Source organism: Anolis sagrei, chromosome 1 (assembly GCF_037176765.1).
Source record: "Anolis sagrei isolate rAnoSag1 chromosome 1, rAnoSag1.mat, whole genome shotgun sequence".
NCBI classification, from domain to species: Eukaryota; Metazoa; Chordata; class Lepidosauria; order Squamata; family Dactyloidae; genus Anolis; species Anolis sagrei.
Genome location: NC_090021.1, coordinates 57,967,483 through 57,979,994, shown reverse-complemented (window position 1 = coordinate 57,979,994; position 12,512 = coordinate 57,967,483). Strand labels below are relative to the sequence as shown.

The 12,512-nt window shown below is 44.1% G+C and overlaps 1 protein-coding gene across 9 annotated transcripts in view; it reads left to right on the top strand.

Moving 5' to 3' along the window:
* Window positions 1–12,512, top strand: part of RYR2 (ryanodine receptor 2) — a 361,257-nt gene that overhangs the window by 180,272 nt on the left and 168,473 nt on the right. For all 9 annotated transcript variants that reach the window (XM_067464901.1, XM_067464907.1, XM_067464890.1 and 6 more), the window contains exons 14-16: window positions 9,746–9,867; window positions 10,642–10,825; window positions 10,976–11,111. In XM_067464901.1, the coding sequence (XP_067321002.1) occupies window positions 9,746–9,867; window positions 10,642–10,825; window positions 10,976–11,111 (442 nt within the window). The remainder of the gene's footprint in view (window positions 1–9,745; window positions 9,868–10,641; window positions 10,826–10,975; window positions 11,112–12,512) is intronic.

Genomic DNA, 12,512 nt, shown 5'->3' with positions numbered 1-12,512 from the left:
GAGCGTTGCAGTAGTCGAGGCGGGATGTGACCAAAGCGTGTACCACCGTGGCCAAGTCAGACTTCCCAAGGTACGGGCGCAGCTGGCGCACGAGCCTAAGCTGTGCAAATGCTCCCCTGGTCACCGCTGAAACCTGGGGATCCAGGCTCAGCGATGAGTCCAGGGTCACACCCAAGCTGCGAACCTGCGCCTTCAAGGGGAGTGCGACCCCGTCCAGCACAGGCTGTAACCCTATACCCTGCTCGGCCTTGCGACTGACCAGGAGTACCTCTGTCTTGTCTGGATTTAATTTCAGTTTGTTCGCCCTCATCCAGACCATTACAGCGGCCAGGCACCGGTTCAGGACTTCGACAGCCTCCTTAGTAGCAGGTGGAAAGGAGTGACAGAGTTGGACGTCATCTGCGTACAGATGACACCGCACCCCGAAACTCCGGATGATCTCACCCAGCGGCTTCATGTAGATGTTAAACAGCATGGGGGACAGTATAGAGCCCTGAGGAACCCCACAGGTCAAAGGCTGTGGTGTTGAACAGGAGTCCCCCAATAACACCTTCTGGGTATGGCCCTCCAGAAATGACTGGAGCCACTGCAAAGCAGTGCCCCCAAGACCCATCTCTGCAAGGCGCCCCAGAAGAATACCGTGGTCGACGGTATCGAAGGCCGCTGAGAGGTCCAGGAGCACCAACAGGGACACACTCCCCCTGTCTAGCTCCCGGCGCAGATCATCCACTAAGGCGACCAAGACCGTCTCGGTACCATGTCCCGGTCTGAAACCAGACTGTGCCGAATCCAGATAATCCGTGTCTCTCAAGAATACCTGGAGTTGTGAGGCCACCACGCTTTCCATGACTTTGCCCAAGAAGGGAAGATTGGAAACAGGCCGAAAGTTGTCGAATTTGGTGGGGTCCAATGATGGTTTCTTCAACAGCGGTTTTATAATAGCCTGTTTTAGGCTCACTGGAATCTTGCCTTCCCGAAGGGAGGCATTAACCACCACCGTTACCCACTCAGCCAATCCCCCTCTGGCCTCCTTCAGAAGCCAGGATGGGCAGGGGTCTAGGATGGACGTGGTGGGCCTCATTCCTCCAAGTATCTTGTCCACATCCTCGGGCTTCACAAACTGAAAAGAATCCATCAAAATAGGACAAGCAGGTGCTTGTGTCACATCCACAGAGACTGCATTTAATGTGGTGTCCAGCCCAGAGCGGATCAAAGCGACTTTGTCTGCAAAGAACCGAGCAAATGCTTCACAGCACGTGGCCGAATTGTCAGGGCTCCCGCCTGAAGTAGGGGGAGTTAAAAGACCTCTGACAATCCGAAACAACTCCGCCGGACGGTTTTTTGCAGACGCAATAGTAGCCGCAAAGAAGGTTTTCTTTGCGGCTTTTATTGCCGCGGCATATGCCCTTAGAAAGGACACAAACCGTGCTCGATTTGGCTCGCTTGGGTCCGAGCGCCACACGCTCTCTAGTTCCCTCTTCCTTCGCTTCATCGCTGCCAGCTCCTCAGTAAACCAAGGAGCTGGTTTAGCTCGGTTACTTGAGAGGGGACGTTCCGGAGCAATCCTGTCAATTGCCCTGGTCATCTCCCCATTCCAGAGAGCGACCAAGGCCTCGACATGGTCACCTACCGAGGTGGCGGGAAAATCCCCAAGAGCCGTCAGGAATCCATTCGGATCCATAAGCCTCCTGGGGCGGACCATCTTAATAGGCCCTCCACCTTTGCGGAGGTTAGGGGGCGCAGTGAGCCTAAATCTGATCAGGAAGTGGTCGGTCCATGGCAACGGAGAGATAGACAACTCCTCCACACCGCCACCCTGCTCCCATCCCTGGCAGAAAACCAAGTCCAATGTGTGTCCAGCGCAGTGGGTGGGGCCAGTTATTAGTTGGGACAGCCCCATGGTTGCCATGGCAGACATGAAGTCCTGAGCCGCTCCTGTGAGGGTCGCCTCGGCATGGATGTTGAAGTCCCCCAGCACAAGAAGCTGTTGGGACTCCACCGCCAGGCTCGAGACCACCCCCGCTAGCTCATGTAGGGAGACTGTAGTGCAGCGAGGTGGACGGTACACTAACAGAATCCCTATTCTGTCCCGGTCACCCACCCTCAGGTGGACGCATTCAAAATTTGTGGTCTGCGGGATGGGGCTCCTGGTCAGATGGATGGAATCTCTATAGACCACTGCGACCCCGCCTCCCCGTCCTCCGGCTCTAGGTTGGTGTTGCACGGAGAAGCCTGGAGGACAAAGCTGGGAGAGGTTTACGCCCCCAGCTTCATCCAACCAGGTCTCCGTGATGCACGCCAGATCTGCCCGCTCCTCCAGGATTAGATCCTGGATCCAGGTCGTTTTTCCGTTGACAGATCTGGCGTTCAACAACACCACCTTCAAACCAGAGGGCCCGCTCACCTGGTTACACCAATTTACCTTAGGAGACCGATTGGGGGTTGTTAATATGGGTAAGCGGTCCAAATTAGGCCAAATTTGAGGTCTCCTTTTTCCGCATCTCCTCCTTCCCACCACGACCTCTATGGGGGCCCCTCGGCCAGTGGAACACCTCCCCCCCTCCATGCCGCAATCAAGAGCCAAGATCTTGCTTTCTGCTTTGCTCGTTGTTAAATTTTTAGGTCCTTGCCAACATCTTCTCTCTCCCTCCCCCCCCCTCCCCACCCCATTTTTATTCACAGGCTCCAGCCCACCTCCTCTCCTGCCCCTTCCGCTACACAGTAGTAACAGGGGCAGTACATAAAGGGGGATGGGGAACCACATGGATAGCAACAATACAGGTGGTGGTAGGAGTTCCGGCCACACCAGTAGGATAGTTCTTAAAGTGCACAAGTTTTAAGTGCAACACCGTCAGTAATAATATTCAATCAACAACAAACACTACGTGCCGTTGGGGACATTCATAAAGTGCTAGATCTAAAGTGCAATAAGTACCCGACACTGTTCAACGGTAACTAAAGTGCGGCATAGAGGGACAGGAAAGGTGCGAAAGTGCTGGTGCAATTTAGCAGCAGACGGCAGGCGCCCTAAAGAGCTCTATTGCGTTCTTATCACATTAACAGCAGAAGACAACCAGGAATGTACTGAGTTGGTAATATATAATCACCCTCTTATGGGGATGGAGATGATGGCAAATTAGCTAAGTGCTGTTATGATCCCCGTTGAGATCTCTAGACGGTTGGTATGAAAGCAGATGGGGCTTCCGGAGATGACAACTCAGCGGTGGGGCAGCACGGTTGGTCAATCACACTCTTACACAATATGTATTAACGCAAAGAAGGCCAGCAAAAGGTCTACACAGAGGTCTACACAAAAAGGCCAGCAAAAAGGTCTACACAGAGATCTACACAAAGAAGGCCAGCCCAAGGGTCTACACAGTGGTCCCCACAAAGAAGGCCAGCACAAAGGTCTACACAGAGGTCTACACAAAAGAAGGCCAGCACAACAGGTCTCCACATAGGTCTATACAGAGTCAGTCAGACTCTCCGCAGCCTCGTCGTTTCGCCCTGATGGAGGATGGGGCGGCGATGGCGGCCGCGGCTCAGCAGCGGCCTGATGGTGATGGCGGCCAGATGGTGCTGCGGCCTGGTGGAGGCGGCGGCGGCGGCCCCCGACGGCGGCGGCGGCGGCCCGGTGGCTCAGCCCCTGTGGCTCGGCCCGGCGGTTGCTCGGCCCCGGTGGCTCGGCCCCTGCAGTGGGGCGGCGGTGGTCTCGTCCGGGCGGCGGCCTAACAGCGATGGCGGCCGCGGCTCAGCAGCGGCCTAGTGGCGGCTGCGGCCTGGCGGCGGCTGCTGCCTGGTGGAAGTGGCGGCCTGGCGGGGCAGAGGCCCGGAGGAGACGGCGGCAGCGGCGGCCTGGTGGCCCTGGCGATGGTCCGGCCGGCTAACAGTCTCAGCGGCGATGTCCAGGTTGGCGGCTGGTGGCTCGGTTAGAGAGCTAGCGGCCTGTTTGAGAGATTGCAGAGGATGCAGTGGTTGCAAGGTTGCGAGGTAGTCGGCCGCGCTGTAATGGCGGCGATCGCTTCTCCTTCTCTGCTTTCCTCTTCCTTTCCCCTGTTTTCTTTCTGCCTTCCTGGCTCTTTCTCCCGGCCCTACGACCTTCTATAGGGAGCCTAAGGCTCGGGGTCTCTCTCCCCTCAGTTTGTAGGTGGATTGGTGAGGGGGAGGCTCAGGATTCCTTCGGATTTTAGGTTTAGGTGAAGCAGCTCTGCGTTTTCAGCTGCTTGCCACCATGCCGGAACCGGTGTTATAAATGGGATATAAATGTTTGAAATAAATAAATAAATAAAATAGTAGCAGTGACATGATAATAATAACATATGTCTGATTTGTATCACCCCAAACTATCTCCATTTCTATTTCTAGCCTCCGTTCTGGACTTTACTAGTTTAGATCAGTTTTTTTGGGCTGTGACTGCAAATGTGGCAACCTTTAATGTTGTATTTTTGGAACAATCTGCTAACAAGTCACAGATAACTCCATATATGGAGTGAGGAATACCAGATGTCCAATTTGGATTCAGAAAAGGAGGATGCATTAGAAATGAATTACACCCAACTAGAAAATTAACTTGTGCTTTGTACTATGTAGGAAAGTCTTTCACTGCATAAATCATGAATTACTCTAGAAGAAATTAATGTAACAAACATTTGCTTCTCCCAGTGTATTCTTAATACTCTGGACAGAAGGGCATTATGAGAACAGCATATGGAGGGGCATAATGCTTACTATTAAATGAGATAATCAGACAAAGCAATTTGTTTTATATTCAGAACATATGTGCAAACTTATTTGTTTTATATGCAGAACATGTAGTATGAAAATTGAGCTTATATATAGAGGAAGGAAGTTTGAAAACTGAAGGAAGAAACATCAATAATTTAAGATATACAAATAACACTATATTACTAGCAGACACTATCAAAGACATGGAACAGAGAGAGGTCAACTCTCCTGTTCAAGGAGCTCTACTGGCTGACGTTTATTTTCCGAGCCCAATTTAAGGTGCAGGTGCTTACCTACAAAGCCGTAAATGGTTTGGGACCATCCTACCTGCGTGACCGTATCTCCGTTTATGAACCCACGTGCTCACTTCGTTCATCCGGAGAGGCCCTGCTCGTGATTCCGCCTGCATCGCAGGAGCATCTGGTGGGGATGCGAGACAGGGCCTTTTCTGTGGTGGCCCCCCGACTCTGGAACACCCTCTCCAAAGATCTTAGACAGGCCCCTACGTTGGCAGTCTTTAGAAAGAACTTTAAGACCTGGCTGTTCCGATGTGCCTTTCCAGAATAGGAAAACTCCAACAACAAGTCCCAGAAGCACTTTATTAGAAATTAAGATGGCTGGCACACTGCACTTACCCTATAATCCTTACATATCACCTGTCACATCAGCACTTTTGATCTGTACCCATTACTCTGGCCCGGCCCAGTTTTATTGTGTCCTGGTGTATTGTTTATTGCTTGTTGTTTAACATTGCTTTAATTGTTTTTTTGCTTTAGGTTGTGTATTGTTATGTTGTGTTTTGAGGCCTTGGCCTTTGTAAGCCACATCAAGTCCTTCGGGAGATGATAAAGGAGTACAAATAAAGATAATAATAATAATAATAATAATAATAATAATAATAATAATAACAACAGCTACTAAGTTAAGGAAAATAGGGCAAAGCAATATAGGAGTTGGGGATTAAGGAAAAATATTAATATTAAAAAGCACAGTTGCTTTAAATATCATTAAAGTAGATGGTGGATACTAGCATGGTTACAGATTTCCTATACTTCTGCTTACTTGTGAGTTAAAATGGAGACCAGAGGCAAGAAGTCAAAAGAAGACTAAAGACCTGTCTACAGTATCAAACAAACAAACCCAGACTCATCTCAAATGGAATGTAGACTGTCTTCATGACATTTACTTCCATTCAATATCTCAGTGTTTTTGGTTTAAACTGACCTACCTTGGCTCACTTTTGACAAAAATCAGGAAATACTCCATTTACTGGAAACTCTGGAGTATCCCACAATCTGGACAGCTAGTTTAATTCCACTTTGGCCTGATCTGCTGTCCAGAGTGGACAGTGGCATCATTACCCTTTGACTGGACCATGCAGGGAAAGGAAGCTAGCCATAGAACTCTGTGTGGAGCTCTGTGCCTCTGCCATAGGCAGAACAGAATGTCAACACAACAAAACAAAAAGAGGGCAAAACCCCTCATCTTTATGCTAGTAGTGTGGGCAGTCCATTGTGATGTCAACAGTCATACTTGCAATGGCCAGGAACTCACATGAAACAGTGGCTGACCAGGTTTGGTGATGGCAATGACATGGAGGAGGTGGGATGGATGCCACCTTAGCAGAGTGTATGGGCTCCCTGGCCAAGTGATCAAATGGATTTGGCATGAATGTGCTGGATCTGGGGCTTCTCCATGAAATATTTACAACAGATGAACCCTAAAATCTGGAGGTGCAGCTATGAATGAACTAGAAAAGATCCTAAATTGATTACAAAAGTCAGGACTGTCTGTGTCTTTGTGTTTCTGAGTTCTAATATGGCTCTCAAAATTGGACAAACTGACATGCAGAATTTCAATGTAATTGAAATGTGGTATAGAAGGAGAATTGTAGGAATGTTATGTATTGCAAAAACCCAAACACTAACAAATTCTAAAACTATGGAGCCTGAACTTTCCCTAGAATCCAAAAGCACTTAAATGAAGCTATCATACTTCAAATATATCATGATGCAACTTGACTTAATGGAATAGACAATAATGCTATGTAAAGTTGAAAGAAGTAGTAAAAGACAGCCACAACACAGGAGGGATTGACTCAGTTACACAGGTCACATCCCTGAGTTTTCAAGGACTGAGGAAGACTGATGATAAAGGAGATTCAGTGAAAGAAAACATGTGGGTAGTTGTGGGTTAGTTATGTGATCCACACGGAGTGGTGTCGGAAGTCATGGGGGCTGGGTTCACGGGTGTGGGGTTAGAGGGACAATAAATGTTAATGTATTATAACTGTACAGTCAAAGTTGATTTTTCATATGTTTAACGAGTGCTGACTGTATACTATTCTGTAAACTTGCACACTCTTTTGTATATCCCTTTTGTTCTGTTTTTTTCTGTTTGTTTGTTTGTTTTTTATTTATTTCTGTTTTCCTCTGGTGTCGGTTTTGTTTTCTGTATGCACCGTAAACCAATAAAAATTAATTTTTTAAAAAAGGAAGACTGATGATAACAGAGAGATTTGAAGGTAGCCCGTACATACGATTGTCATAAACAGATTTTACCGCATAGGACAAAGCAAATGTGAGATCTCATTTTTAGGACTATTTTTTCTAATCTGAGAATTTCCAGATATGATGAAGTTCCATTAGTGACAAACAGCAATTGTATAATTGTCATTATCCAGCTGGAAAAAAGTCCTGATTAAGGCCTTTTTTGAGAAGTAAGCCTCAAACATCTCTGTGTGGTTATTGCATGAGCCCATACAATTCTCTAGAAATCTTAACTATATTCTTTGGAAGATATTATTCCATGCAATGAATTAGTAAACATTATTCAGTTAATAAAATTTCAGTTGTTTATTACTATGGAACCAGATTAATATGTTTAATAAAAATATATTCATCTTCAAACATCATGACCCAAGCTGTGAGAATTTTACATTCCCCTGACTGGAGGATTTGCATCATAATAACTATATAGATATCAGACAAGCTGGACCAGAAGTTTTAGAGAGGGAAGGAAGGAATCATTTTGCAGCATTTTGTAACAAAAGTATATAAAAATAAAAATATAAAGAATACTTTTACAGCAGTACATTTATTATTTAGAATTCTTGCCATATCTTGTAAGGGTTGCCTTGGGCAGATTTTGTCCAATGTTTTATTCTGCAATAATGTGGCAAGGCTTCTTTTTACTCATGTCATGAAAAACCTAAGGGAAAAAACCTCTACTTATAAATCTCTTCAGCCAAGCCTCTGCTGGATCATTGTAGTTGTCTATTTTCCTTGTTATTCTGTCCTCACTATTTTTGTCACGTTCTTTGCTGTGAACTCTTTATCCATCAACTTCTTCTTTTTCAACTTTGTCACTTCTGTGTTCTTAGTATCTCCTATAATATTCATAACCTCATTTTTAGCATTAGAATACCAACAAAATTATATGATAGGTAAAAAATAAAAGTCTGATTTGATGCAACATGATATAAACCCCTTCTATGCTGCTATATAATCCAGATTATCAAAGCAGATAATCCACATTATCTGCTTTGAACTGGATTATATAAGTTTACACTGCCATATAATCCAGTTCAAATCAGATAATCTAAATTTTATATTGCAGATTAGAAGGAGCCAGACATTCTAGAAAACTGTGTGCTGTTAATATTTTGATATGTCAAGCAGTAAATGCTTGATAATGCTGAATTTTGAAAGTACTGTGTACAGCAATGTTTCTCAACCTGAGGGTTGGGACCCCGGGAGGGGGGACTTGTGAGGGGGTTTCAGAGGGGTCACCAAAGACCATCAGAAAACATATATTTCTGATGGTCTTAGGAACCCCTTTGGGCCTAGGGGGCCCAAAGAAGCGAATTGGGCTGTGCGGCCAAACACCTCAGTAGTTCCAGGACTATTCGGAGGCAAGTCCCCCAAGGCCCATACTCCATTAGACCCGGGTCTTTCAGGAAGACGAGGGTTTAATGGAATATCCAGTTAATTCAGGACAAAGCAAGGTTTTCCTGCTTTGTCTTGAATTAATTTAGTTTTACTGGAGATGACCTTTGGACGCCTCTGGTACAACCGTGGGAACTCCTGCATTATGGGCCCTTGCTCTGATAGTAGTAGTGGCTCTCCTTGGAGAGCTTGAAAATTCATAGTGTAATGTTCCGGTTCAACTACTGGTTGTGATCAAACCCATCAGCTAAATGACTGGACTAGGTTTTTTTTTTTTTTTTGTATAGAGTACCTGCCATCAAAAAAACCCATTCTACATCAGTGGTGTATATATCAGTTTTGCTATCAAATGAAATCTTGGTAAGGCCTAGGATTTTGGCCTGTTCCAGTTGAGAATGTCGAACATACTGCTATTATGTAGAGTTGAAGCTGCCATCTTGTTATGTTTGTTGGAGAAAATATAATTGCCAGTCTGATTAGCTTATCCATGCATATTATATAGAAGGTACTATATAGTCTTTGTTGCAGAGTATAAAATGTTTGGCATAGTCATTGTCCATTTTTAATTAGGCACGTATTTTCACTGAGTTATGAGCTTTGTATTGATTTAACAGTCAAATAAAACATTACGTTGATTTTCTTTTGTACGAAAAACAAAGAATACCTGATTAAAAATTACAGCAATTAAATGTAAATAATCCCTTAATGCTAAAGCTACCTAGAAGTGCAGTGTGTTTGTGTCTGTTTCTGTTCATATGTTATGGCTTATTTCTCTCTAATAAATATTTCATTTTAACTTTGTTATATGCTATTGTGGGAGACTAGCATCATCTGACATTTAAGGGAATGTGGACCATTTGAATTCCTTGTTGTTGCAGATTTTAATTTTAGGGAGTGGTGAATGCCACTGTCTCTTAGCCTCCTTTATCTCTCTCACCCAGGTAAAGTGGGGAGGAAAATATTCAGGTAACTTAATAGTGTGTGTTAAATTCTTTCAGGTGTTCAAAAAGTGGTATACAAAACTAAATATTACAGACTTATTGTAATTACTATTTTTTGTCATTTCATTACAGGCTATCATGCACCATGAAGGCCATATGGATGATGGCCTAACTTTGTCCAGATCGCAGCATGAAGAATCACGTACTGCACGAGTAATTCGTAGTACAGTCTTCCTTTTCAATCGGTTCATAAGGTACAAGAGTTCATAACCTATAACTAAACATAAATATGTATGATGGCAATACGTGGTCAATCTTCCTGTATTGATCCTTCAAGTCATAGAATCATAGAATCATAGAGTTGGAAGAGACCTTGTGGGACATCCAGTACAACCCCCTGCCAAGAAGCAGAAAAATTGCATTCAAATCACTCCCGACAGATGGCCATCCAGCCTCTGTTTAAAAGCCTCCACATAAGGACCATCCACCACACTCGGGGGCAGAGAGTTCCACTGCTGAACAGCTCTCACAGTCAGGAAGTTCTTCCTCATGTTCAGGTGGAAGCTCCTTTCCTGTAGTTTGAAGCCATTGTTCATTTCTTGTTCTGTGTAGCTTCGTTTGTTAATTTTTAAATTGTAAAATCTACATGCCTGACATTGCTACACCAAGGATAATGATCAACCTAAAGCTCTCCTAAGCACCATGTACACATACACTATTTAAATCAGACACGGGCAACTTGATTCAGCCTAATTTTCAAAGCTCTCTGTAAGAGTGGGGGCTGCAAGAGTGTTTTGCTTCTTTCCTAACACTCTAATTTGTGTGTGGGGGGAGGAAAAGAGGAAACAGATGAATTCCCCTAGTTTTGGGTCTAACCTTACCTAACTCTTTCTTCACCCATCACTGTAAACATATGCCTCCCTGCCCTCCCGAGAGGTGAGTAATCCAGGACAATTTAGGGCCTGAGAACAAAAATAAATTGTTGACAATCAACAGTATGTCTTAGACCACTCTTTAATTGATTTTAGGGGCCTTGATGCTCTCAGCAAGAAAGCAAAGTCTTCCACTGTTGACTTACCTATTGAGTCAGTCAGCCTTAGCCTCCAGGACTTGATTGGTTACTTCCATCCACCTGATGAGCATTTAGAGCATGAAGACAAGCAGAACCGACTAAGAGCACTGAAGAATCGGCAGAATCTCTTCCAGGAAGAGGTAACAATATTGGTTTTGCCCTTGATATTTCACATTTAGGACTGGCTAAACAATTCTTCAAATTTGCACAAGGTTAAATAAGATATGGATTTAGCTGTCATTTAAACAAAATGTTACTTCTGCCTCAGATGAGTACCTTTTCCCTTGTAGGGTATGATCAACTTGGTGCTTGAATGTATTGATCGCTTGCATGTCTACAGCAGTGCAGCACATTTTGCTGATGTAGCAGGGAAGGAGGCAGGAGAGACTTGGAAATCTATTCTAAACTCATTATATGAATTGTTAGGTAAGTGATGCACTTTCATAAGAGTGAAAATTTGCACCCAGACATTCACACACATGTGCTTCAAAATCAAAATGCTGATTCTTTTTGTCTAGTCTTTTATATGAAATTTTATTTTTAAATAACTATGTTTGCATTAAACAATAGTGGTTTGTTAGAGTGAAAAGTATGTTCAAAAGAATATATGATAATGAAAAATGGCAGACTTGGAATAGCAATATTTTTTCTTAAAGAATTACTTAATACTCTTTTAAGGAGAATATTTTGTAAATTCACAAGAAATAGACAAGAAGTTTGATCGAATTCAACTTTGTTTGCATGTATAGCACAATTCATTCAAAATTTGAATAAGGAAAATACTCTTAATTCATTTAGATCTGAAATTAGGAATATAGCTCATAGAGAACTGATATCTATACATATAGCTAATTATTGAATGAATGTAATTCAGAAGAGTTGTTGTTGACGTATACTATTATTTCAAAATACTCCTTTCGTTATAAAACTGATGAATGCAAACTTTCCTGTTCCCCTACAGTCTCTCTGTATCTTGTCAACAATGTGCATGAAGCTCAGCTTGCTATGTGTTATCTGTAGATTAGGATAACTGATTCTAGGCTCTTGAGCATAGATGGATTGCTGTTGGGGTTGACTACAAATCTGTGGTGGCATACCTTCAGAGACACTGCATCATACTTTTTCCCAACCTCAATAACTGGCTGATCATTGCACATTTACCAGCCGCCCTCGAGTCCCATGTGAGCATCACTCTCTCACTCCTAGGCTCCCTCACCTCAATGCCAAGAAGTTACACCACACACCAATGATGTCAATAAAGTTTATTGGGATAATGTTTGATTCTATTGCTCAGAAAGCCTTCTTTCCCAAGGAAAGGTTCTTAGAACTCCAAAAAGAAATAACGCTCTGCCAAGGCCATTGCCAAGTCCAAGCCATGATTATCCAAGTTCTCCTTGGACACATGGAATCAACAGTAGCCATCATGCCATTCACCAGACCTCTGGACTCAAGAACTCACTCGGACACTGCATTTGGCAGATCAGTTCTTTCCTCCTCTTTAACCTGATTCACTGTCCCCCCTCCCCACTGATGTCCAGTGCACAACTTAACTCTTCCCAACTAATGATGACACAGTTGGCACTTTTAACTTCATTTATTGTTGACAAAAGTTGATGACCACAAGGGTGTGAAGCATCATGTAGCTGGTCAAAAAAAAAAAAAAAAAAGGATGGAACTCAGTTTTTTTCCTTGTAAAAGAAAGAAGAAGAGGGGAAATTAGAAAAGTATAAAAGTTGTTTGTACTTTCCCTACCTCATTGGCTCCATCATGCACTCTCTCCTACGGGAGACAAGCCTTTCTTGATACATCCATTCTTGCTCCTGCAAT